The following is a 27,460-nucleotide window of genomic DNA, read 5'->3' on the forward strand; positions in this document are numbered from 1 at the left end:
ATAATAGATAGGTGGAGGACTACATCGGTCTCTGCACAGGGTGCATAAAACCATGAGCTGTTGTGCGCAAAAACACAAACAAAACTCTGAAAATAAATTTAACTTAAGATATAATTTGTGCAGTAACATTATGCATTTTCAGCTCTCTCGTTATTTACTACCATCCTGCTGCCTTTCAGTCACAAATACAGTAACTTGATGGTCAGTCTTCTTGTTGGTCAGAAGAGTTTGAAGCTGAAGATACTGGTTGACTCAAAGATAAAAATGAGTGAGTAAAAGGAATGATGAGCTAAAGTGAGCTCTTTCTTGTGTTTTTCCTCTTCAGTGCTATGCTTGACTATTTCTTTCTGGTTTGTGTGAGTGTTGTAGCACGACAGTCTGGTTTCCTAGTCACGCTCTCCACCCCATCTCTATGTTGGCCTCTGATTTGGCCTCAGTTTTTGCTTACATCAGTTTTCAGTGTAGCCAAAATGTGTTGCCCAAAATTGTTAATCATTGATGAGATTTAAATATTTACAGAAACCTCCTGTGGGCTGAATGGCCTTTTAAAAAGGCAGTCAACCTCAACCTTAACCTGGTGTTGGTGATTAGACATCATGGCTGTAAGTGAGTTTCTCAGACAGGAAGGGCTACTGTTAGCCTGCTTCCTCTTTCTCTCTGTGTATGGACGAGCTTCAGGACCGTGAGTAATCCAAAAAGAATAGCCTATTTTGTGACGTACTGTAACACGTGTTGTGATTGTATAGTTATGCTTTATGTGGTAGTGACGTAGAAGACGATAAAGTTGACTTGATTTTAGCGTTGAATTAGACATTTGATTCAGTAAAATCGACAGCTGCAACAAATGTAAACTGGCCCTCCTTCAATGTAACTACTTGAAATGTTATTGGGTCACTATGCCAATTCTGTTCTTGTTACCTAAAGTGTAGTTATTAAAGTCAGTTTCAGAAGTGCTCTCTGGTGGTTGGTATAGTGTAGTAGGCAACACTTCTGTCCTCCATGCTGCAGATCGGAGTTCTATTCCCTGCCTGGGCTTGTAACCTATGCTATACTAAAAAGGAGTCCTTGGGCAAGATTCCTAAAACTACTATCCTCACCTACCTCTGTAAATTGTAATCTTGGCTCTGCCTACATGTCCCATCTCCAAGTCCCAGCGTTTCCTTACCTAGGTTGAGTACAGCCTTGAGGAAATCAAGGATGCATGCATCCCAATCCTGTGTTGGAGCAATGCACTCAGCTCCCTCTCACATTGACTCAGCTGCTGGTGATGGACTTGATTACAGGATGGTGATGGACTTGAGTTCAGGAATGGTCGAGGTGGTGCCTCTTCCTGCAGGGCCAGCACACCAGTTGTTTCACCGCCACTCATTCATTGTTTTGGCAGCAGATCCATGAGTACCTGTAGTGCTTTCCTCTCCAGTGGCAGACACTGGTGCATCGTGGTTGTTGCCATTCAGCCATGATGCCAGGTACAGCGCCCAGGTACCTTCACTGTTAAAGGTGGTAAGCAGTTGAGTGCCATCTCCTTCTTGCTGGGCTCTGGGGAAGAGATAACGTGGGATATGTACCTCATGGTCAAATCAAGTTTATTTATATAGAGCTTTTTACAACAGGCGTTGTGCAGCAATAGCTATGATTTAATAGGTCGAGTTGTGCATGCAGGTGAGGTTTGCACAGTGTTGTACAGCAGGAAGCTCCATGGTGGTCAAACTGGTTCAGAAAGTGGGTGAACAGTAGACACCCGATCAAGGCAGATGAAACAACAGTATCAGACTGCACAGGATGGGCAGCTGTTCAGCTCAGAAACACATACAGTTCTGTTAAGAGTGAATGATTACAGTATACAGTGTAAGAGTGCAGCAGAGACTCTGGCAGGTGTAGTTATTACAGCCTTACTAAAAGAGGGAGCCAGAAGGTAACAAAGACATGACTTCCTGAGATGTTGGTGTCCCTCCGCTTCACTGTCAACAAACTTAAGTGAACGCGTGAGAGCAGCAGGATGACAGCACCAACACTCCCAGTTTACCATAACACTCTGTCCATGAACCCCCAGATCTGCACCATATATCCAATGGCAAAAACTAATAACCAAAAGCTTGACTAAACAAGTAGGTTTTTAGCCTAGACTGAGGCTGCGTCTGAGTCCCAAACACTGACTGGAGGATTATTCCAAAGCTGGGGGGCTTGGTATGAAAAGGCTCTAACCCCTAATGTAACTTTATTAATTCTAGGTACTAATAGTAAGCCAGCACCTTGTGATCTAAGTAGGTGTGATGGTTCATAATAATCAATACAAAGAACAATCTATGTTTTGAGTTAAATAGGAGCAAGTTACTTAACATCCAGTCCAGAACGATACATTTCCTTGGCCAGAGAATAATAAGAGATTGTTTACAAGTCACTAGTGTACTATGATGAGGCCTAAATCCAGACTGAAATTTTTAATGTATGTGATTCCTATGCAAATAGGAACTTAGTTGTTGTGCCACAGATTTTTCCAAAATCTTTGATATAAAGGGAAGATTTGAGATTTGAGCTCTATAATTTGGTAGCTCACAGGGATCAAAATTAGGATTCTTAGTCAGAGGTCTGGTTACTGCTAGTTTAGAAGTTTTTGGTATGTAGCTAAGACTAAGATATAGTTTATTATTGACAGAATAGACTTGGTTGTTTCTGGCAAAATTTCTTTGAGTAAATGGTAGGAATTGGATTGAATATGAAAGTAGGAAATTTTCAGGAGGAAATAATTTTAACTAGCTCAGTTTGTTCAAGTAAGGTAAACAATTCCAGCCTCTCTGCAGTACTTACAACATACTCCAGATCTGGATTAGCTTTGTAGGGCAGTAGGTTTGTAGAGGTTAACTGTGCATATTTATTCTTTTTTGCCTGTTTGTTATTGAATTATTATATAAATATTTTATTATTGAAACATTTCATAAAGTCATTGCTGCTGTAGACTGATGGCATCTGGGGTTCAGTAGCTGTTTAGTTCTTAGTCAATTTAGAAATTATGCTAAATAATAATCTAGGATTATTCTTACTATTTTCAATCAGAGAAGAGAGATAGGTTAAGCGTGCTGCAGCAAGTGCCCCTCTATAGTCTAAAAGGCCATCCTTCCAGGCAGACTGGAATACTTCTACTTTAGTTAGACACTATTTTTGCTTGAATTGTCTGACAGTCTGTTTTAAAGCTTGAGTATGATCATACCATGATTATACCATGTGGCAAGCTTTTTTGCTTTATTCTTTTACTTTTAAATGGAGCCACATTATCTAGAGTAGATCGAAAAGTATCCTCTAAGCGCTCAGTCATAATAACTAATTCAGTAGTTTCAGACAGATAGCTGATAGAAGCTGATGGATCTGGGAGGTTTCTGATAAAGCTACTGGCGATGATGGATGTTCTAGTCTGCTTAACATGATAGTGTTGCGATGAACATGTGTTATGACTAAAGTGGATTTCATATGAGATTAGGTAATGATCTGAGACCGCTGTGCTTTGGGGGAAAAAATGGGAATTGATCTATTTGTACAAAAAAAGGTCAAAATTAAGTTGAGTGTGGTTGCAATAATGAGTGGGTCTCTTTATATTTTGAGTGAAACCAAGAAAGCGTAAGATAAAAATTACTGTGTATTCTGGGGTTTGTCAAAGTGGATATTAAAGTCTCTGACAATTATTAGTTTATTACTTTATTTAAGAGTGTTGCTAAACTTGATAGAAAGTCAGCAAATTCCTGCTATATACATAATTGTATGTGGGGGTGGCTTCATTTAGAGCAAAGTATTCATCAGGTCTAATCCACGTTTCTGTGAGGTACAGAGCATCAAATTTTTTGTGAGTAAAAAGTTCATTTACAACTATGGCCTTACACGTAAGAGATCTTATGTTAAGCAGTCCTAGTTTTAGACCAAAGGTGCTGTCATTGCAAATTGGTTTTACTGGTCTGATATCGATTAGATTAATAGATATTTATTATTACTAGATTAATAATATTTGTCTGCTGCCTGCCTTGACTGTCCTATCTGAGAGACTATGTTACAGGAAACGAGAGCAGCACCCTCCCGCGAGGGTTGAATACCATCCTGACTCAAAAGAACAGGCTTACCCTCTAAAGTATCTACAAAGCCTACATTGTTTTCTGAGCACCACTTTGACAACCGGCAGTTCAGCAACCACAACCTGGAGTAGATTTCAGTGCCACATCAAACTGGGATCTGGCCAGAGCATATTATGGTCTTTAGATCATACTGAATGCCACAAATGAATCAGTAGTACATACATGAATGACTATCCTCAAATACCTATGGCCTATACCTGTTAGCAGCTTCATGTTCCCTCTCATGTCCGGCGCCCTGGCTCACGATATACAGCCAACTGCTACTGGTGCCCCAAAGAGCAAGCTATATTCACTAGCTAGAATCACCTATAACCAGAGCTCTCAGAGGGTGTCTTACTGAGTAGGGCAAAACTATTGGACACGTGAACGGGAGAGGAGTGGTGCTTGCATTGGGGAAGCTTAAGCATTAGCTTTAGCTTTGCGACTATGCTGTCGAGACACCCATTCATCCCGCTGTAAGGACTCTGCTGCTGGAGTCGAGTGCTGTCACTGAGGCATCCGGAACTTCTAACAGCGAGTATTAGCCCTGCTGACAAGCCCTGCTCTTTTCCAGTTTCCTGATGCACATGTCTAACTATATAATTCTCTCCGTCAAGCAAGAAACTAACTTTAAGTTCTCACAAATGAAGCTAGTAAGCTGCTGTCACTGTTGATGGAGAAAGAGGCATAGCTAAACATGCTGCACTAAGAGAAAAGGAACAGCTGAACAGTCTGCCGTCCTGATACTTATGCTGCTTTGTTGAATGAGTCCTGTTCAGGTGTCTTGCGATGGTGGTTGCAATTTATTGGTAGTTTTTTTTTGTGTGTTTTTGTTTGTGTTTCAACACACTGCACCTTTACTTACAGAATGACGACTTTGTGCCATCATACCAACTTTTAAAGTTTTGGTGTGAAATATTTTCAGATATAGCTTTGATGTGGCCATTTTGCTTGATGTGAGATGCACCTATCAGCTGGCTGCATACTAAGTAAAAACATCACATAAAAATACATTGTTTTTCATTAATTTTCTTTACTACTACACATGCCTTATTGAATTAATAGATTACATTAACAGGTACTAAGATGAGTTGGTCCAGTTCATGTGGACGGGTCACTCCAAAGTATAATCTTGCCTAGCACCTACTATAATCTGTAACAGACATGTCAAACTGGGGATGTTCTCTGCCAAAGTGTTGTGGAGATTAGCATTTCCTGCATAACCTCGCTTCACTGATGAGCTGAATCAGGTGTGTTAAATGAGGCAGTGTGCTGAAGTCTGTAGTCTTTTGGCCCATGAGGACTGGAGCTTGACATAAGTGGTCAAGAGTCAGCCTTTATCACATAGGTATTGAAACCTGCATGTTTTAAAGCCCTCAGTCTGCAGTTTTGCAGTAGGTGAATGATTGCTTCATTTAGTTGATCACTAAGTTTTGCTCTGATTTTTGTACAGTGGTTTCTTTTATATAACTCACTGTTTCAGTATTGCTTAATTTTACATCTTTTAATTGTCAGTTACTGCTTTTTGCCTTTAGGTATTTCATGGTGGCGTTTCCTGCAGTGATAGAGTCTGGATCTGAGGCTACACTGTGTGCGAGACTTCTGAAGCCTAATGAGACTCTGCAAATGACGATTTATCTGGTTCACCGCAACCAGAACAGAACACTTCTACAGGAGAGAGTGGAGGAAGAATTTCACCGCTGCTCTCAGTTTAAGGTCAGAAACCACCAGGATGACTTTTATACGAATCATTAGTGTTTGATATGTTTGAACATTGAAAAAAAGCTCAACATATAATGGGATCTCTTCAGGCTCCACAGGTTGGAGGTGAATCAGTGCAGCAGATCAGAGTAGAGGTCAAAGGTGAAAGTTTTCAGATGACAGAGAAACGAAAAGTTATGTTTAAATCCTACAACCCACTGACATTCATTCAGACTGATAAACCAATCTACAACCCCGGCCAAACAGGTAATTCATCATTTCTGATTTCTACAGTGTGTCACCACTTCAGTACACTATTAAAGGAATATTCCAGCATCTTTCAGCCTAATCTCTGTCTGCTATAGCTGTGTCATAAGGTAACGATTAATATGCTCATCATTGTGATTTTTCCAATACAGTCGTAGGTAAAAGTTTGGGTGCCACAATTTCATCCCTCTGAAAAACTAGACATTTGTTTGACTGAAGAATTCATGAAAGAGTAAACTTTTACTGATAAAACTCAGCAACTGCCCAAAGGCTTCTACAACCCCATTTCCAAAAAAGGTGGGATGCTGTGCAAAGTGTAAATAACAGTAGAATGTAATTATTTGCAAATCATGTAAACCCTGTATTTCATCAAAAAATAGTACAAAAGACAACATATCAAATGGTGAAACTGAGAATCTTTTTTTTTTTTTAAATATATACACATTTTGAATTTAATGCCAACAACACATTCCAAAAAAGTTGGGACAGAAGCATGTTGACCACTATGTCGCAACACCCCTTCTTTTAACAACACTCTAAGCATGTGGAAACTGAGGAGATGAATTGTTGTAGTTTTGAGAGAAATGTTCTCCCATTCTTACTTGATATAGTATTTTAGTATTAGCTGCTCAACATTTCGAGGTCTGCTTTATCGGATTTTTCGTTCCTAATACACCAGATGTTTTCAATGGGTGGCAGGTCTGGACTGCAGGCAGGCCAGTTTAGCACCCGGATTCTTTTAATACGGAGCAATGCTGCTGTAATACATGCAGAATGTGTTCAGCCTTCCCTGAAAAAGACATTGTCTGGATGGTAGCATATGTTGCAAAAACCTGTATATATTGTTCAGCATTAATGGTGCCTTCACAGATGTGCCAGTCACCCATACCATGTGCACTAATGCACCCCATACCATCATGAATACTGGCTTTTGAACTGTGTGCTAATAAGAAGCTGAGTGGTCTTTAGCCTAGAAGACACAGCGTCCATGATTGTCTAAGAACATTTCTTAGTTTTATCATCTGATTTGTCTTTGTACCATTTTCAATGAAATATAGGATTTACCTGATTTGCACATCATTGCATTTTGTTTTTATTTACATTTTGTACAGCGTCCCAAATTTTTTGGAAATGGGGTTGTATTATAAGTGTATTTAATGTCAGCAGGCTCTCTACAGGCAGACACAATGAAATTATTGTCCGTGGTAACTGACTGCATGTAACAGTTGCAACAGAAGGACCAGGTGAGAAGCACTGAGGGCTGAAACTGAGTTTCCCAGCCCTGATACAGTGACTTGGTAGAAAAGGGCTGGAGTATTCTTTTAATAGTAAAGTATGTGTTACTCAGTGTGCAGTTTAAAGTCTGATATTTATTTACCATTTACAGTGAATTTCAGAGTTGTCACTGTGGATACTAATTTTGTCCCACTTAAACAAGAGGTGAGGAAAGTATTGTTTTAAGTTTTATGACTTAAATTATATATGAAAAAAGGCTGCTTACTGGTTTATAGTTCAATAAATCCTGTCTTTAATATTTCCTTTTAATTGCTCATAAGTGTTGTACAATGTTATTTTCATAAGCATTTATTTATTTATTTTTTGTTTTTTTTAAAAACAAAAAAACAAATTTATATATTTAGTTAGTTGTCCTGCACACACTTATCTGTATTGAAGGCATTCTGTTAATTTTTAGTGTTTAATGATTTTGGGGGGTCTTTGGAGTTTCTTATTCAAAATAACGAAAAACGTACTCTTCTTTACAGTACAGCATGCTGACGCTTGAGGTAAGACGGCTCCAGACACATTTCCTGAATCTTACTGATTTTTAGTTCAGTGCTTCCTTAATACTATTATTACAATTAATCAAATTTAAGTGTCTTTTATGGAACCAAACAGGATAATAAAGGTAACAGGATTGGTCAGTGGACGAATGTGTCCTCAACAGGCCTGATAGTGCAGCTTTCACACAAGCTGAATCCTGAGGCTCCTGAGGGCCAGTATAAAGTGAAGGCTAACATTGGGGATAGGTCAATCACACATAATTTTAAAGTGAAGAAGTATGGTAAGTGACAGCATTACATTAGTTTTTCTACGGATAAAGAGGTAAGCTATGCAGTTCACTGCAATAATAAGGCAATTTGGACTTTTAGCTTTACCCAGGTTTGAGATTACAGTGAAAACGCCTGAAAAACAGAGTGTTGGGGAGGAGGAACTGAAGATCGAGGTTTGTGCAAAGTGAGTGATGGTTTTAAGACTGAATCTCAAACATAAAACAGAAAATAAGAAACTGTTTGTGTTTTATTCAGTCTTTTCAGACTGGAGATTGGTAAAAGATATAAACATTTTCTGAAAATTAAAGTAAAGGCACCAATTAAATCTACCTTTAAAATCTACTACGGAAAACATTTGGTAAAGTTTCAGTAGTGTTATGATTGTTAGTGACAAAATGGAATGTTCAGTCATTTGTTTTAATAAAATAAACATTATTAAGATATACAACCCCATTTCTAAAAAAGTTGGGATGCTGTGTAGAATGTAAATAAAAATAGAATGCAATTATATGCAAATCAGGTAAACCACATTTTTGAAAAATTTATGCTCATTTTGAATTTGATGCCAACGACATGTTCCAAAAATTTGGGATAGGGGCATGTTTACCTCTGCGCTGCATCACCTCTTCTTTTAACAACATTCTGTAAGCGTTTGGGAACTGAGAAGACCAGTTGCTGTAGTTTTGAAAGTGAAATGTTTTCCCATTCTTGTTTGATATAGGATTTCAGCTGCTCAACAGTTCAGGGTCTCATTTGCAGTATTTTTCATTTCATAGTGCACCAAATGATATCAGTGGGTGACAGATCGTTGTGCACCCGGACTCTTTTAATATGGAGCAATGCTGTTGTAATATATGCAGAACGTGGTTTGACATTGTCTTGCTGAAAAAGACGTTGTCCGGATGGCAGCATATGTTGCCAAAACATGTATCCATTGTTCAGCATTAATGGTGCCTTTACAGATGTGTAGGTCACCCATGCCATACACACTAATGCACTCCTATACCATCATGAATACTGACTTTCGAACTGTGCACTGATAACAAGCTGAGTGGTCTTTAGCCTGAAGGACACAGTGTCCATGTTTCATTCCAATTTCAAATTTTGATTTGTCAGACCACAGGACACTTCTCCACTTCCCCTCAGTCCATATTAAATGTGCTTGGGCCCAGAGAAGGTGGCAGCATTTCTGGATCCTGTTTATATGTGGTTTCTTCTTTGCATTTGAGTTTTAACTTGCATATGTGGATGCAGTGATGAAATGTGTTCACAGACAATGGTTTTCAGAAATGTTTCTGAGCCCATGCAGTGATTTCCTCTACAGAATCATGTCTGTTTTTATTGCAGTGCTGTCTGAGGGCCCAAAGATCACAGTCAGCAAATACTGTTTTTTGGCCATGTCCCTTACATACAGAGATTTCTCCAGATTCTCTGAATATTTTAATGATATTATGTATCGTAGATGATGAAATCCACAAGTTCTTTGCTATTTTACGTTGAGAATTGTTGCACTATTTGATTGTGCAGTCTTTCACAGAGTGGTGAACTCCTCTCCATCTTAACTTCTGAAAGCCTCTCTGAGATGCTCTTTTTATACCCAATCATCTTACTGACCTGGTGCCAATTAACCACCAGGTGTTTTTTTAGCATTACACAACTTTACCAGCCTTTTTTTGCCCCATCCCAACTTTTTTGGAACGTGTTGTTGGCATCAAATTCAAAAAGGGGCATATATTTCTTTTGAAAAAAACAATTAAATTTCTCAGTTTCAACATTTGGTATGTTGTCTTTGTACTATTTTCAAAGAAATATAGGGTTTAAATGATTTGCACATCATTGCATTTTGTTTTATTTACATTTGCACAGCGTCTCAACTTTTTTGGAAATGGGATTGTAATAGGGTCAGTCAAAGCAATAGGGTTTTAGTCTAAAGTTTAGGTCAGTTAAAAATCTAAAATGTATTTTCAACTCTGAATTTGAACCAGTTCGGTAGAATGATTCATATATGGCATATTTGAATAAAAATGGCAATAAAAAAACAGAAACTGTACTGTGTGTTTATACTCTCTGCCTAGTTTTTAAAAAAAGTGTATTTTTGAAGGTACACTTATGGACAGCCAGTACCTGGTAAAGCACTGGTGCAAGTGTGCCGGGCAAGCTTTTTTCGTCGGTATAATACATCGTGTCTGGTTGAAACTGTGGAGGTGTGTATGTATCTAGTACTATATTAGAAGGGAACAGTTTTTTTTTTTACTAATGAGACGGTTCTCACAACGTTTTTGCTCTTTGTTTTTCTCCTGTAGATGAAAGAGAACGGATGTGCCTCTCCTGTATTTAACATGTCGCATTTCACTGGTTCTGAATTTGAACAGGTGTTAAAAGATTGTCTTGATGCTACTGTTACAGTGACAGAGGAAGGAACAGGTGAGTCTTTTCTTAACACATACTATACACTGTTAGAAATAAAGGTAATGTGCGGGTGCATTTTCGTTCATCAAGGTACAAACAATGTAAATGTTACCTCAAAGTGGCTTTAAGGTCTACTTGTGTACCTTAAGTAGGTTTTCCTGTGTGAAAATTACATATTTGTACCTTTTCATAACCTAATGTTTTTAAACAGACCAATAAAATAAAAAGCCTGTAGATCAGATGGGGTGTGGAGTCAGTACAGCTTAGAAAGTATAGCTTCAATGGCTTATGTTGTGCATTTCATTAGTATGTATTTAGTAACATGCTTATTTTTGTTGTAGACATTTCTATGGAAAAATCTGAATCCATACAGATTACTTATGAAATTGGTAAAACTGAGTTTCTTGATTTACCTGAAAGCTTTGAACGGGACACAATTATAGAGGGAAAGGTGCGTCTTTTTTACATGCAGTCTTTCTTTAGTACTTTCGTTTGTTTTGCTTGTGTTGCTCTAATTTTTTTTTGGAATTGACAACAAATGTTTTTTCCCTGATCAACAGATCAAAGTCACAAAGTTCAGTGGAAAACCAATTCCTAACAAGAACGTGTATCTTTTTGAGGGTCGTATTTGGTCTCCAAAGCGAATTCAAAATCTCACTACAGATGTTAATGGATTGGCCAGCTTTTCAGTTAATACGTCTGATCACTCTAAAACAGAGATTTCACTGATGGTATGGCATGATGTCCAAATATTTTCTGAGAGTTTGTGTTCACTGTCTTTCACTAAAGCAAATTCCTGTTTCACTGTTGTCTAGGCAAGTGTCAGTCCAAAAGTCAAATTTGTGGAATTCAATGTACCTTTCATTGAAATAAGTTTTGCAAGTATAGAACGACTCCAACCTGCTACACCTTACAGTCCAGTCTACAGTGAATTATTAATAGAGAGCTTGAAGGAACCGATTCCATGTGGTTCTGAAATTTCTATAGACATTAAGTACTACATTGTTGGAGAAACCACTGAGAATTACACCACTGATATTATATACATGGTGAGTACATTGTGTTTTAAAGTAAGCACTTGTATTTCATTTCTTCTATTTAGACAGCTTTAAATGAAACACAGTTGGTTGTTTTTTGCCAGGATCATGTATTTTGGTTCTTTGGTGCAGGCTTTATCTAAAGGAGCCATAGTCCGTCATGGATATGAGAAAGTTGAAGTGAAAGAATCCAAAAAGCTCATAGAGGGAAAAGTCTCATTCAGACTGTCTGCTGATGCTGATCTGGCTCCTGTAGTGCAGGTTCTGGTGTACTGTGTGCTGCCCAGTGAGAACGTCATCGCTGCTAGCAAGAATTTTAATGTTGAAAAATGCTTCAGAAACAAAGTAATGCTAACACATTTGGTTCTTTATATCTTTGTTTTGATATTTTAAGATAATTGTTAGCTTGTAATCAGCCACGGTTAATGGGAAAAACTGTCTAAACTTGTTTCCATCATGATCTTCAGGTCTCACTGCAGTTCTCTCCCACTGAGGCAGTTCCTGGTGAGGAAAACACTCTCCAGCTCTCAGCTCTGCCTGGTTCACTGTGTGGACTCAGTGCTGTGGATCAGAGTGTGTTCATCATGGAACCAAGAAAGCGCCTGAATGCTGACAAGGTGATGTTCAGAGTTACTGGATATTGATTCTGGTCCTTGAGGCCCCCAGCTCTGCATTTCAACAGTTTACTTTGTCCCAAAACACCTGACCAAAATAACAAATTATCAACCCCTTACTGTGTTCATGTGTATGTATTAAAGCATAAAAAGTACTAAAATGTACAGGGGATTAGTACAGGGCTGTGGGCATCCAGGGAAATGGCCAGCAAACGCTCTGTTAGGGATTGCATATACCATTTGACCATTTGGTGAGGTTGCATCTTTGTTTTTTTGACAAAGGGATCATCCAACCTTCCATGTTATTTGAACTTTAAATATTAACATGATTAGATGTTTTGACAGATTGATTGTCTTATGTTTTAAATGTGCAGAGCGGCCCTGAATATTCTGTAATAACTCTCACTAGGACACTTTTGTACTCTTTCCACTCTACCAGACACTCCTACCTTGTCAGTTCACCTTGTAGATGTAAAGTCAGAGACGATAGCTCATCTGTTTCACAGTTTGTGTTAGTCCTCCTCTAGCCCTTCATCAGTGGTCACAGGGCACTACCCACAGGATATTTTTTGGCTTTTGATTGGTGGACTATTCTCAGTCCAGCAGTGACACGGAGGTGTTTCAAAGCACCAGCAGCACTGCTGTGTCTGATCCACTCGTACCAGCGCAACACACACTAACACACCACCACCATGTCAGTGTCCTTGCAGTGCTGAGAATGATTTACGACTCATAAGTGTGTGTGTGTGTGTGTGTGTGTGTGTGTGTGTGTGTGTGTGTGCGTGTGCGTGTGCACATCGTTGCTGTCATGACAAAACCTTATGTCTCCAAAATGTTTACTTTAGAGGAGAAGAAAAATCTTTTTTAACTATGGAAGTTATAATGGAAATCAATGGAGCAAGAATTTTAATTTTTGAGCATTTCTATTGTTCCTATCATACTGAAATTTTAACACTTATATATGTCAGCTGGATTTTTCAAACAAATAAAAGTAAAAAAGTGATAGAAATGGACAAAGTTTTGTTTCAACAGGAGCATTATATATGTTCAATAGATCTTCTGCTTGTTTATTCTGGGTTTCTGTAGCTTTATTCTCTGGGTTTGTTCTATAAGGACTCTTATGGTAAAGGATGGGGTGAGCCGCTTTGATCTGTGTTCATTCCTGTACAACAAGAAGAACTGTGTTAGTGAGAGCATTTACATGCACTAAATAATCCGATCCTAATCGGATTTCTGCAGTTCTCTGATTATTCAAATGGTCATGTAAACACCTTACTCTGATCTAGAAATCCCATTAAGAAATCCGATAAAGAGAGCAGGATTTTAGCTCAGTAATCTGATTTCCCAGTGCATGTATAGTTATACTCTGATTTCTTTTGGATTTCTCAGTCATCGCATGTGCCAGAATAGACAACAGCAGGGTTGCTGTGCGTTCTTCTGTGAGTTTATTGGCTGGTTGCAAAGCAGAAATCCAATTACTGTCTGAGTCTTGTAGACCTGGAGTTTCCCATTATCTGATTACTGAAGTGCATGTAAATATGTTGATCGGATTACTGACAATCTGATTTTCTGCAGTTATTGGATTATTAAGTGCATGTAAACGCACTTAAATGAGAGCTCAGATGCAAGTGATTGCAGACCTGAGCTAATGCTAGAGCTAGCTGTTAGCTTAAAGCCTTGCTCTCTGCACGGCATGGCTGGGGCTGACTACAGCCTTTAATGAGCACATCATCTTGTGCAAAACGTATGTTTTCTTTCTAGAGTAGTGTAAATGTGAACTTTGGGCGAATTATTCCTTTAAATAGCTGTGACGCTTCCCTCTGGCTCAGTCGACTCAGAGGCTGATCTCCCAGAAAACTCCACTTCCCAGGATGCATCAACAGATCACATGACTTACACGTCAAAACTATCAGCCAGTCATGATCCGTTCCAGATATCCAGCTCTCCTGAATACTGACAAGTGCCAGCAAAGTAACAGTGATCTCATTCCAGTGTTTTTGCTCTTAGCCTCATGTTCACACATTACCGGGTTTTGGTATTGACCCTGACCTGACTCAATAGTGTAAATTTGGATTGTCCTGTTTCTATAAAAAGCCCTTCTCTTTGCACCTGTGTGTGTCCATCCCAGCCTGACTCGTCACAGTAGCACATTATTGCACTAATACAGCAGCAATAGAGTAGAATCTTTCATATTCTTATTCAATACACATACATTTGGAGCAACAGAGAAAGTGGGAAATCCTTTTTTTATTAAGTTAATACACAAAGTGTTTGTATGTGTTATTTTGTGAGAGACAATAACAATAATAATAAAAATAAGTTCATTTATGTCTGTCTTAGGTCTTTAACTTGTTGCCAGTGACATCAGTATCGGGTTATACCTATGAAGTTTTTGATGGGCAGAAGTGTCTGCACATTAGACAACGTCAGAAAGCACAGCAAGACCATGTTGACAATATTCTAAAGGTAACTGACTGTTTGTCAAATGTAGTGTAAATGCTTGTGTAAATAACTTAGTACAAATATTTTTACACTATATAATCAAATCTAAAGTGAATGAAAATTTGCATTTATTATTTTAAAGTGACTTAATCTAATTTTCATCTTCATACAGCGTGTGGGGATCAAGGTGGCAACCAATTTGGCTGTGAAAAATCCTGAATGTTTCAGCTACAGAGATATTCCGGATCGACGATATGGTAAAAGTATGTTGGACGTTCTGTTTGTACATCCATTTCTTCTGCTTGCTATTTCCAACAATCTTTAACAGGTTGTACAGTAATATATATTGTATACTGAATATACAGTATAAGGTATGCTAATTGTTCATGTGTTTTGTGGATTTTAAGGTGGGTTCATTTCAAAGCCTACTGGTTCAAGACATGCAGAGTCTGGACCTGTTGAGACAGTTCGCAAAGTCTTCCCAGAAACTTGGATATGGCAACTTGCTGAAGTGGGGTTAGTGAATCCGCAAATTACTTCTTAAACTTATTTTTTGTGTGTTTTATTGTGTTTGATGTTTAAATAATTAAAATGACATAAAATAATGATTGTTTATGCACCTGTTTTTTAACCTCTCATCTCTGGGAGATATTGTTTTCATAGTCGTTACCAAACAATATATAACAGCTACTGAATAAGAAGCATAATATTAGCTGAATAATAAGATAGAGTTAATTGGATTATGTGGGTATTACGGCTGAATGAATAGGGCAGGACATCTCCTAAGGACGTACCATGTTGGGGGGGGGGTATTTGGGAGCACATAGATTGCAGAAATTTTTGGAGAAAAGCATTTTTCAAATTCCAGTGTAAATATATTCAAAATAATTTCAATTACAAACCAATATTCTTTACTTAGTTACAAGAATAACTGAAACAAAACAAAAAAAAAACACTTGAAAAAATAAAGCAATGCATTTCAAAAGAAAAGAAAATCAACATTCAAAGAAAATGAATTATACAACCAAAAATAAACCAACACAAATACAATAAACATAAACAATACATTAAGAAAAGCAGGTGAAAGCAAACCGTTTGAAACTCCAACAAATTCACTGTTGCATGGAAGCGCGCTTTCCTAAAAAATGATAAACAGTGAGCTCTAAACAGAAGCTCTGATTTTACCACTGCTATTTTAAAACCTATGTGTAATACAAATGTAAACCATTCAGCACTTAAAAAAAAAACACAGATGTTATAAACAGCAGTATAATAATTAGATGAGCTCCTTTTCGCCTTGATACTAATCCAACACCCCTTCACGTTCCATTAAAGAAAACAAAGCATGAACTAGGCACATGCACTCACCTCAGTTACTTTGCTGTGCGTGCTGTAAGCAGGATTAATCAAAGGTCTTTGTGTGTCTTTGTTAATTAAAGCAGTTTGTGTGTTTGCTTTTAAATGGCTGACTGTTACAGCCACGCGCAGCAGTGATAACATAATTCAAATCAGATCAATATCTTATTGCAATTTTTCAGACCAGTATTGTGACTGTGAATTCGTTTGATATTTTATTTCTATAAATTATAGTTCAGGCCTGCTTTTTTGGCCAAGAAGACCAACATGGCTTGAGGCTTGAATGCTGAAGCTAGTGTGCCAGCCTGCCAGTTCATTGCGGTAGTGTTGTAATGTACACAGCCTGAGTGTTTGTTTGCTTCTGATTGGTCCAAAGCTAGCTTTACATGGAGAAACTTTCATGTTATGTTGTTAGTTGCCTGCAACATATTCATTTCATTTTCATGCGACTTGACAGTTACACAAATATATTTAAAAAATTGCAAACAACAAAACCAGTTTCACTAGTGCACTAATTAACCAAATTAGCTGTTTGTATTTTTGAGACACTGTAAACACATTGATGTGTAGTTTACATATGTGCAGCATTTATATCGTCTTTGTATATTTTTTCCAGTGGTCACTGCTGTTTTTTTTTATCTAGGGTTACTTAGTTGCATGAAAGTAAAGCCAGGCTAACTCATATGCAGGCAGTTCACAAGCTCTGTGTTAAGTTAAATTTCTCCGTTTTGTGAGTTCAGACCTTCAACATATGGTGGCAGTATGAGGGAAGACTGAGGGAGAAGAGTAGGAATAGGAATTGCAGCTATTGCAAGTCACACTCTTTCAAAGTGCAGTTTTGACAAAAACATTTTGGTAATAGTCATTTTTTTTTCTTAATTTTCTTTGTCTTGCTTTTATAGGACCCAGAAGGATAAGTGGTTTAGAGGATGTGTGTGTGTGTGCTTTTATAGTGACACGCTTTGTATACTTAAAATAAAGCAAATGTCATGAACTGAAAAAAATAAAATTATAAAGATTTCTCTTGATTCTTGAAATGCCAGTGCTACTTTTCCACAGAGACTCTGGATCAGCACAGGTTCCTGTCACTGTTGCAGACACTATCACCACTTGGGAGACGGAGGCTTTCTGTCTGTCCTCTAGAGGTCTGGGTCTAGCTCCTCCTGCTCAGCTTCGTGTCTTCCAGCCCTTCTTACTGGAGCTCTCGCTGCCTTACTCCATCATCCGGGGAGAGGAGTTTGAGCTGAAGGCCACTGTCTTCAACTATCTCTCCAAGTGCATTATGGTACTGTAAGATCAACATTTTCTGTCTAAACCAGTCTCTCATCACTTCACATCCACAGTAAGCTGATCTCCTGTGCTTCATGGACAGGTTAAAGTGACTCCAGCTCCTTCCTCACACTACACTCTGAAACCCTCCTCTGATGGAGAGTATTCATCCTGTCTGTGTGCAAATGGTAGAAAGACCTTCAAATGGACTCTTGTTCCCTCTGTGCTTGGTGAGTTCTAAACCTTTCAAGTTCAGACATAATCTCACATTTCTGTTGAATTGTTTTTGTGCTAATAAACTCCTCTCTGCATCTTTTGATGTGTTTTAGGGGTCTTGAGTGTGACAGTCAGTGCTGAGGCAGAACAGTCACAGGCTGTGTGTGACAATGAGATTGTGAGTGTGCCTGAGAGAGGCCGCATTGACACAGTCACACGGAGCCTGCTTGTACAGGTAGAAAATAAACTGTCAAGTTTAAGGATTATTATGAATTTATATAATAATAATAATAATAATAACTATAATAATAATATTGAACAACTCAAATCAAATCACAATTATTGTCACATCACATTAACACAGGTACAAAGGTGAGTAAAAATCTAAGGTGTGAAGCCCCCTTGTTGTACTTGAATACAAAAATATACAAAACATATATTTAAAACAATACATATACACATTAAACTCTAAATATATATATTAATATACACTAGTATTGCACCAAATAATATTGAATAACATTATTATTTCTCCTCTTATTATTATTATTATTAGTATTATCACCTACTCATTCTATTTTCCCCACGTAGGCTGAAGGAACAGAAAAGATCAAGAGCCAGAGTTGGTTGCTGTGTCCACAGGGTTAGGCCTACACATTTTACCATTTCAACTTATATCTGATTTATATCTCATTTACATTTTTACTCTTCACACTAATGGTGAACAACACACTGTAGTGCACAGTAACGATTAAACTGCCTGTTTCATTCACAGGAAACAGTGTTTCAGAGGAGATGGAGCTGATTCTTCCTGAAGATGTGATCGAGGGATCAGCACGAGCTTCTGTTTCAGTGCTTGGTAAGAAAGTAAACATTTAGTATGAAGAATTTTGTAAGTGAACAGTGGATTCCTGTTGTGCTATGAGTGTATTATGTAGAATCTTATACTACACTTGGTGTATTTTAGATAAAAAAGACTTGCATTTAAATTTTTCAGAAATATATATTTTTTAAGGCTAGGTTCATTTTTAGGTGGCCCTTTTATTTCAGCCGTCATTTCTGAACACAAAATAACCCCATCATCATCATTAACCGCTTAGTCCAGATAGGGTCGTGGTAGCAGTTGGGAGAGCAGAGAATCCCAAACGGCCCTGTCCCCCGCAACTTCCTCCAGCTCATTCCTGGGGACCCTATCAAGTAGAGTGTAGCCTTAATGCTGAGTATACGATGGCACACTATACACCTGGAGGACCTCCCACAAGATATCTCAGGGAACACGGTTGTAAGCCTTCTCCAAGTCCACAAAACACATGTAGACTGGGTTGGCAACCTCCCATGCCCCCTCAAGAATCCATGAGAGGGTGAAAATCTGGTCCATGTTCCACGACCTGGATGGAATCCAGTCGGCCAGGAGGGTCTGCCAGTCCGAGGGTACTGTTCCCGAGGTCCATGCCTTATTGCAGAGGCGTGTCAGCCATGACAGCCCTACAACATCCACAGCCTTAAGCATTTTTGGACAAATCTTATCCACCCCTGGTGCCTTGCCACTGAAGAGCTTGCCAACTACCTCAGTGACCTCCACCAGGGATTCCCATGAGGGAGGCATGTCTCTCGGATTAAGGGGTGCCTCAAAGTGCTCCTTCCGCCGACCAACAATATCCTCATTTGAAGTCAGAGTTTCTCCATCCCTGCTGAATATAGCTTGGGCGAAGCCACCCCGTCTGCTCCGGAGTCGCCGGACAGTTGTCCAGAACCTCCTTGAGGCCGACTGAAAGTCTTTTTCCATGGCCTCACTGAACTCCTCCCTCGCCCTGGATTTTGCTTCTGCCACCGTTTCCACTACCACTTTTTTTGCTTTTTGGTACCAATCTGCTGAGTCATGGGGTCCTCCGGGCCATTCAATCCCTAAAGGCCTCTTTTTTCAGCTTGACGGACTCCCTCACCACTGGTGTCCACCAGGGGGTTCTTGGGTTACCACCCTGACAGGCACAAACAAGCTTTTGGCCACAGCTAGGCCTGGCAGCTTCCACCATGGAGATTTTGAACAGGGTCTATTCAGACTCCATGTCCCCTACCTCCTAAGGAACATGAGAGAAGCTCTCCCGGAGGTGGGAGTTAAAATCATTCCGAACAGGGGCCTCTGACATTCGTTCCCAGCACACCCTCACTATTCGCTTGGGCCTACCGGGTCTGACCATCAGTCTTCCCTGCCATCTGATCCAACTCACCACCAGATGGTGATTGGTTGACAGCTCAGCACCTCTCTTCACCCGAGTGTCCAGAACATATGGTCTCAAGTCAGATGAAACGACAACAAAGTCGATCATTGACCTTTGACCCAAGGAGCTCTGGTACCATGTACACTTATGAACATCCTTGTGTTCGAACTTGGTGTTCATTATGGACAATTCATGCTTAGCACAGAAGTCCAATAACAATTCAATGTTTGAGTTTAGATCGGGCAGGCTGTTCTTCCCAGTCACACCTCTCCAGGTCTCCCAGTCATTGCCAACATGACCGTTCAAGTCTCCCAGCAAGACTATGGAGTCTGTAGGGGGAGCCTTTTCCAGAACCCCGCCCACTCACTTCAAGAAGGCCGAATACTCCGCATAAGCACACACAACAGTCAGAGTTTTCCTCTCTGCGATTTTAATTCGCATTGAGGCGACCCTCTCATCCACTGGGACAAACTCCAACTGCATGGCAGCCAGCTGGGGACTCATGAGTATCCCCACACCCGCCCTGCGCCTCTCACCCTGTGCAACCCCTGAGTAGGAGAGGGACCAACCCCTTTCAAGGAGTTTGGTTCCAGTGCAGACACTGTGGGTGGAGGTGAGGCCAACTATATCTAGTTGGTTCCTCTCAACCTCCCGTGCAAGCTCCGGCTCCTTCCTGCAGTGAGGTTATATTCCACGTACCAAGAGCCAGTTTCTGCCACAGGGATCTATGCTGCCAAGGGCCTCCCTGCCATCTCCCACTGCCTATACGGCATTGCACCGGTCCCCAGTGCTGGACCTTGTGGGTGGTGGGCCCACATGGTCCCCCCATGTTGCCTTTTCGGGCTGAGCCTGGCCGGATTATATGGGCTACCCGGCCACCAGGCGCTTGCCGAGGAACACTACCCCCAGGCCTGGATCCAGCAGTAGGTCCCGGTAACCCTCTCCCAGGCAGGGTACACGGTTTTCTGTGTCCCTTTGTCATGGAGGATTTTTGGATCGATTTAATCTATGTCTTCACTCCAGACCTGTTTGCCTTGGGAGACCCTACCAGGAGCATATTGCTCCAGACGACTTAGCTCTGAAGATCCCTAAACCACACAAGCCCTTCTGCCATGGCAAGGCCCCAATCCAGGAAGGGATAACCCAAAATTGGTATTTAAATTAGTGTCATTCTCAAAGCGTGGTGTTAGACATACACACAAGAATGTAGAATCTGAACATTTTATTCCAAATCACTGAAAATCTTATGAGGCTGCCAAAAAATACCCTAGGGCTGTGCTGGAGGGTAACCACATATAAACACTGTATCTTTTTAGATTAAGAATTTTTAAAAGTTTAGTTTATTAGCTTATTTTTAGGATTTACTCACACAAAGAAAAAAATTAAGCTGACGTATCTTTTCACAGATCACGGCTGCAGATTGTCCCATTTTGTTTAAACATTTATTGGGTCCTCACATCCTCCCCCTCCACCTCCCAGTTTTATTCACCAAATGTGAAACAAGCCAAAGAGACCATAACTATACCTCTTGCTGTACACTTATATTATGCATTCAAAAGAAACCACAAAAAAAACACTAATAGGCATAGCCTTCTGAACACCATAACATGTTCAATACAATTTGAGACTAAACGTATCTAGAAGAACAGAAACACGAAACACCATGATTCTAAATTGGCTGTACTCTGGCATGGTGATCGTGCAGTCTTGAATGTTCATTAACAACGTATATATTTTTCTGGGTCCAAAAGGATCATTTGTTGGAATACCTAACATTATTTATTGTTGTGTAGGAGACATACTGGGCCGTGCACTAAAGAATATTGATGGATTGCTGAGGATGCCATATGGCTGTGGAGAACAAAACATTGCTCTCCTCGCCCCCAACATCTACATTCTTCAGTACCTGGAGAACACTGGACAGCTCACTGCAGCCATCCGTGAGAGAGCTACTGGTTTCCTTAAGAGCGGTGAGAGAACTTATCTTCATGAAGAATCTTAGCAATCTTAGACTGTGAACTGCTGAACTGACCAGGATAAAAATAACTTGCTTTTACACAGGATATCAGAGGCAACTGAACTACAAGCATGTCGATGGTGCCTACAGCACATTTGGCAGAGGAGAGGGAAATACATGGTGAGAAAATAATCATACGTGCAGCTGGAAGATGTAGCAAAACAAAATTTAAGTGCCACAAATTATTATATATAGAGAGATATGCTGAATATTAATGTAAGTATCGTTACCACCAGGTTAACTGCTTTTGTCCTGAGAACTTTTGGCAAAGCACAGCGTTACATCTTTATTGATCCACAAAACATTGACGGTGTAAAAAAATGGCTGATAAGTAATCAGAGACCAGACGGCTGTTTTATAAGACAAGGACAACTGTTCAACAACAGACTGAAGGTGAGTTTTTGGAAACTCATTTTTTCAGTAAATGAAATGAACTGGTATCTGTTTTGAGTAATGTTATAATGTCTGCTAGGATGGCATAAATGATGTGACCATCACTGCTTACATCACTGCATCATTACTTGAGCTGGGAGATGAAGTGAAGGTAAGGACACTGATCAGCCTGTGTGAATTATGACCTTACATGCACAGGATTAATTTCTGTTTGGAGGACAGACTAAAAGCATCATAATTATCAGGCAGTGTGTTCAATGTGATGCTTGCTCTACAATCATATGACCCTTACACCTTCTTCTAACAGCAAGCAACATGAACGAGTGACAACAACAAAACCTTTTATAATCAATGAAGCTGTCTACAACTGCTGCAAGTGGCAGAGCACAATGTGGTGGAATGCTACGTGCTGTTTTTAAAGGCCACAGCATTTCTATTTTTGACGTGTTGCTCTGCTATTCCACCTCAAAATGGAAGGGGAGAAACTCTTCCATGATGTAGAGAAAAAGAAGGATCGCTGGGACTTTTCCAGCAAACAGTTTAAAGAGAAATTGACTCAAAGTGCTCAAAGTTTGTTTCGCGTCATTGATTGATAAAGACTTAGCAGATAGAACTGAGCTGCCCAACACCAGAGCGCACATGGATCAATAAATCACTACATCCTTCGTAAATGTTCCATGTGAATTACAAAGTTGGGAGGTGATTTTTCACTCTATTATTGTACTATGTGTCTTAACATCTGAGCCAAGGAACGACTTTAAAACTATTGTGTTTTCTTCTACACTCTAATTTACATTTTGTTGTAGGATCCTGTTGTGAGTAAAGGATTATCATGTCTAAAGTCCTCAATTGGCAACCTGACAAACACCTACGCCACTGCACTGCTGGCCTACACTTTCAGTCTGGCTGGAGAGCATGATGTTCGAGAGCAGCTGCTGAAGAAGTTGGATAGTGTTGCTGTTTCAGGAGGTATGGAATGATGAGAAGAATTAGACATTGTGTGCATTTACATGCACTTATTTGTCCGATAAGTACAAAAAGTCTGATTTTGTCAGTAATTCACTCAATGCACCTGGGTGATCAGCGAATGGGAGAACTCTGAGTCTACAGGAGTCAGACTCTAATCAGATTTCTGCAGTACAGCCCGCTAATAAACTCATGGAGGAAGAAGGAAGATATGATGCAAAATTCTAACTATATCCTATGGCTTTTTTAAAACATGGATTCACTTTACCAACAAATATGAATATAATTCATCTAGAACATGAAGAATTTTAAAATTATTCATTTTGTCAAGCGTGTATTTGGTTTCAGGATCAATCCAAAAGTGTTTTGTTACCATCTCAAGGTGCTGTTAAATGCTGCTTTTTGTTTCCGGGACAACTTTGAACTCAGGTTGACTTTCAGAGTAAGGGTATAAATGCACTGAAAACCTGATTACTCTTTTTTGCCTTAGTCCGATCTATTGAAATCAGAGTATGCTGTTTACACAACCACTTGAATAATCAAATAAGTGCCAAAATCCGATAATGATTGCATTATTGGTGTGCATGTAAACGCACTTGCTATCACTATAATCATCAGGTCTTGGGCTCACAGGGTTATAGTTCATCTGTTATTATCTCTAGATTAAGCTTATTTGAGTTATACCTCATGTTGTTATACATAGATGGTCGCCTTCACTGGTCTGCATCAGATGACTCTGACTCCTTGGCAGTGGAGATCAGCTCTTATGTTCTGCTAGCTGTTCTCACTACAGCTGAAGTCACTGCTGCTGATTTGGGCTATGCTAACAGGATTGTCAGCTGGCTGGTGAGGCAGCAGAATCCTTATGGAGGCTTCTCTTCCACCCAGGTACTCAAATTTGAGCCCTTTTCCCAACTCTTTCTTTTTTGATCAATTAATACATCCACATAGAAATCAGAGCAATACAAAAATGTATAATTCCTTTTTGTTTTTGTGTTTGGATCAGGACACAGTGGTGGCCCTCCAGGCTCTGGCTCTGTACTCCACCAAAATGTTCAGCTCTGATGGCTCCAGCACAGTAACTGTGAAGTCAGATAAAGAGAGTCACCACTTTGATGTGAACCAGGACAATAAGTTACTGTACCAGGAGAGGCCACTGCAGGATGTTCCTGGCAAATACAGCATTTCAGTGAAAGGCTCCACCTGCGTGTCTCTGCAGGTCAGTGTGTCTGGTATGCAGTGGTGAAGATGGGGGATCAGGATGGGACTGGCTACCCCTGAAATCTAATTGGCCACTTGGGTTTCATGTAACTGGCTGATTAGAATACTTTTTTTTATTTTTTAGCTGTGTATGCTTTGTGTGTGTGTGTGTCTATGTGTAGCCATTAGTAGCCTATTTGAGCACACTCTGTTAAGTGAGGCCACAGACCACATTGAGGGCCTGATTCATCAAACTTGGCAGAAAAAGTATGTGGCATGGGAAATAAGATCTATTTATACTGTCATAATGATGGTCATTAGTGCACTGGTGTCTTTTTAACACTGCTGTATTTTCACTTCAACATATATTTCAATCAAATACAGATATTTCACCTAAAAAAGGTTTATCAGAAAATGTTGTTATAACATCTTAGAATTCAGTTTTTAATGTTAGAAATTATATTTTAGCATGCAAAATTTCTCTTATCGTTGGTCAGAATTCAGACCTTTTTTTGCATTTTCCAGTACATTACAATTACAGTAACTATTTTTACTAAAATATTTTCAAGTTTACCAAGTGGTCATCTCTTTTATCCTCAAATGCAGGTGGCTCTTTTCTATAATATCCCCACAAGTAGTGAACCCAGAACACTGAGCATCGAGGCTAAAACTGATGGAAATTGCACAAAATCATTTGGATACACTCTGTCCATCAACTTCACAGTCACGTAAGAGTGCATTTTTTATTAAAAGACAAAGATGATTCATAATTAACATGAGGAAACTGGAGATGATAATTTTATATGATACAAAGACAAATGTTTTTAGTCAAAGACAAAAAAAAACAAACAAATAATTACAGTTCAGTTGAGCACTGCAAATTTCTACAAGGCAGCTCCGATCTGCAGAACTGCCTGTAGCAGCCCGGCATCTGAGCTAAATTTGATATCTGCAGAATTATTTGATCAATAACTAAATATGCTCTTATGACATTTTATACTCTAATAACAGTAATTACAATATCTGTTACCTAGTGTCTAACTTATCATTTTCATTTATTTACAGTTATAATGGGGAATTAAGCAGCACCAACATGGTCATAGTGGATATAAAAATCTTGTCAGGATTCACAGCAGATCCCAGTGATGTAAGTAGTGTTGAAAGATTAATAAACACATATACAGTAATTGTCAACTAATATCTCCTATTCAAGTGTTTAATAAATCATTGCTGAGAAGTAATTATCTTGTTTCATCAGCTAAGAAACAGCCCACTTGTGGAACGGGTCGATTCCAAAGATGACCATGTTTTCATGTTTATAAGAAAGGTGAGAAATAAACAGTGAAATACTCCTCAGTTATTGTGGACATTCATACACAGTAATCAGCAATCAATAAATGCATTCATTCAGTACTTAATATTGTATTCGTCTGGCCCTGTAATACAGAAATGTAGGTTTTGTCCTGAGTTAAGATCTGACAGGTCAAGATAAGTATTACAGAAGCACATCTTAATTTAGTAATTATATCTCATCTTAAAGCATCTTATATGAAGTTAAGAAATTCTAAACTACTCAGTCAAGGTTGATAATCAGTTGTTATATTTGTTACCAAGCAGCCAACAATACATGCACATAAACTGAAACACAAACACGTAATTCAAATAATAATAAATGCACAAAATACACAAAAGAGCTAAGATAAGACTTTCGATTTAAGGTGTTTGTGGAATTCGGGCCCTGAGGCCAAATTACAGAAACACCTTAACTCTGACATCTTTTTAGTCACCATGACAAGTCAGTCATGGTCAGTTAGGACTGACTTTAGGACAGTAGCTATTATAGAACAACAGTTCCTAAGTTCATAACCGTATCCTAACTCCAGATATGAAAACAGTATTACAGAAACATCCTAACTAGACATGATTTTCTAAAAATGTTCCTGATTTTAGGATAAACAGCAGTGTTCTGTTTCTATGAAGGCAGTATAACAAGTTCCCTACACCTAGTATAATGATGTTACGTTCATTTATGTTGAAACATGTTAGTTTCACTTATGAGTCTCTTTTTTCGTGCTCTCCACAGTTTCCTCTCGTTTCCTCTCCTCTCTTGTTCATGTTCATGAAACCTCATCACATAAAATATTACAGTGATGAGGGTGAATAATGAGGAGACAGAGCTGAACACGTGGCTGTTTTTTTAGGAGGAATAATGTTATGTATGGCGGCTAAAGCCTTGGAATGAAAATGGAAACTGAAACTGACACCCAGTTAAACAGAACAGGGGCTTTGTCACAGTACTCTGAGCTTCAAGTTTGTCACACTTTAGTTTTGTTTTGACACTTTTTACATCGTTAACGGCAGCTGTGGAACTAACTTACATTTAATATTATTTTGAATATATATTTTTGTTTCAGCTGGGCGTGTACTGTCGGGTGACTGAAAACAGATATAACAGTTGATTATTGACCTTATTTGAATAGTTTAGGATTTCCTAACTTCAGATAAAATACAGTAAGTTAAGATATAGTTCCTAAATTAAGGTAAGATTTACTTCTGTTATACAAATTTGTGAAAAAATCTTATCTTGACCTTGATCTAAATCTAGGAGTAAGGATAAGAAATTTCTGTAATACGACCCCTTCTAGACTTCGTAAGACATTTTTAAAACAATGCAAGACATACAAACATTAAGGACGACAGATTAAAAACCTTCTTGCATATCCATAGTGACCCAAAAACACATAAAGGCTAATTTCACAACAAACTGTTCCAGAAACTGCCCAAACAACAAGTGATATGATGGAGCATTTTTACGGGGGGTCTGGTTTGTGCTCAACAGGTTCCAAGGAATTCTCCTATGAATTATCAGCTACATCTTAAACAGGTCCTTCCAGTCAAGAACCTCAAACCAGCTGTGATCAAAGTTTATGATTACTACCAAACAAGTAAGATTTTACTAGACTACATGATTCCTACACTAGTACTGTGATTTTATTGCTTCTGTTTACTGAATTTTAGTACCTCTTTCATTCAGGTGACCAGTCTGAGACAGAGTACTCCTCCCCCTGTGTGTGAGCTCTCAGATCTGCAGCCTCACAGTACGAGACACAGAGAAGACTTGGTCCCTCGTTTTATCCTGATTTTATCTTAACTTTAATCAGATGTTTGTTTTCTTTTACTCTGAAATAAATATGATTTTCAAGCAA

The 27,460-nt window shown here is 39.1% G+C and overlaps 1 protein-coding gene across 1 annotated transcript; it reads left to right on the forward strand.

Moving 5' to 3' along the window:
* Window positions 1-568: 568 nt before the first annotated feature.
* LOC118826978 (alpha-2-macroglobulin-like) lies at window positions 569-27,460 on the forward strand. The gene is made up of 34 exons (XM_036598125.1): window positions 569-682; window positions 5,633-5,813; window positions 5,909-6,065; window positions 7,453-7,505; window positions 7,829-7,849; window positions 7,962-8,127; window positions 8,216-8,300; window positions 10,218-10,320; window positions 10,420-10,540; window positions 10,867-10,976; window positions 11,086-11,256; window positions 11,341-11,574; window positions 11,695-11,907; window positions 12,030-12,179; window positions 14,517-14,642; window positions 14,791-14,881; window positions 15,026-15,134; window positions 17,034-17,259; window positions 17,347-17,473; window positions 17,573-17,694; window positions 18,051-18,102; window positions 18,235-18,318; window positions 21,472-21,648; window positions 21,740-21,815; window positions 21,932-22,088; window positions 22,168-22,239; window positions 22,895-23,057; window positions 23,758-23,942; window positions 24,061-24,273; window positions 24,861-24,982; window positions 25,320-25,401; window positions 25,513-25,581; window positions 27,094-27,199; window positions 27,289-27,460. Exons 1-34 carry the CDS (start codon window positions 597-599, stop codon window positions 27,327-27,329), a joined length of 4,251 nt encoding a protein of 1,416 aa, XP_036454018.1. The 5' UTR covers window positions 569-596; the 3' UTR covers window positions 27,330-27,460.

The sequence above is a fragment of the Colossoma macropomum genome, unplaced genomic scaffold, assembly GCF_904425465.1.
Source record: "Colossoma macropomum unplaced genomic scaffold, Colossoma_macropomum, whole genome shotgun sequence".
NCBI classification, from domain to species: domain Eukaryota; kingdom Metazoa; phylum Chordata; class Actinopteri; order Characiformes; family Serrasalmidae; genus Colossoma; species Colossoma macropomum.

What these genes read in the sequence shown, in the direction of transcription:
- LOC118826978 (XM_036598125.1), top strand. Translation starts at nt 597, where the DNA reads ATGGCTGTAAGTGAGTTTCTCAGACAGGAAGGGCTACTGTTAGCCTGC. An exon ending in GTCTGGTTGAAACTGTGGAG is followed by an intron (nt 10,321 to 10,419) that starts GTGTGTATGTAT and finishes TTTCTCCTGTAG; the next exon opens with ATGAAAGAGAACGGATGTGC. An exon ending in AAAAATGCTTCAGAAACAAA is followed by an intron (nt 11,908 to 12,029) that starts GTAATGCTAACA and finishes CATGATCTTCAG; the next exon opens with GTCTCACTGCAGTTCTCTCC.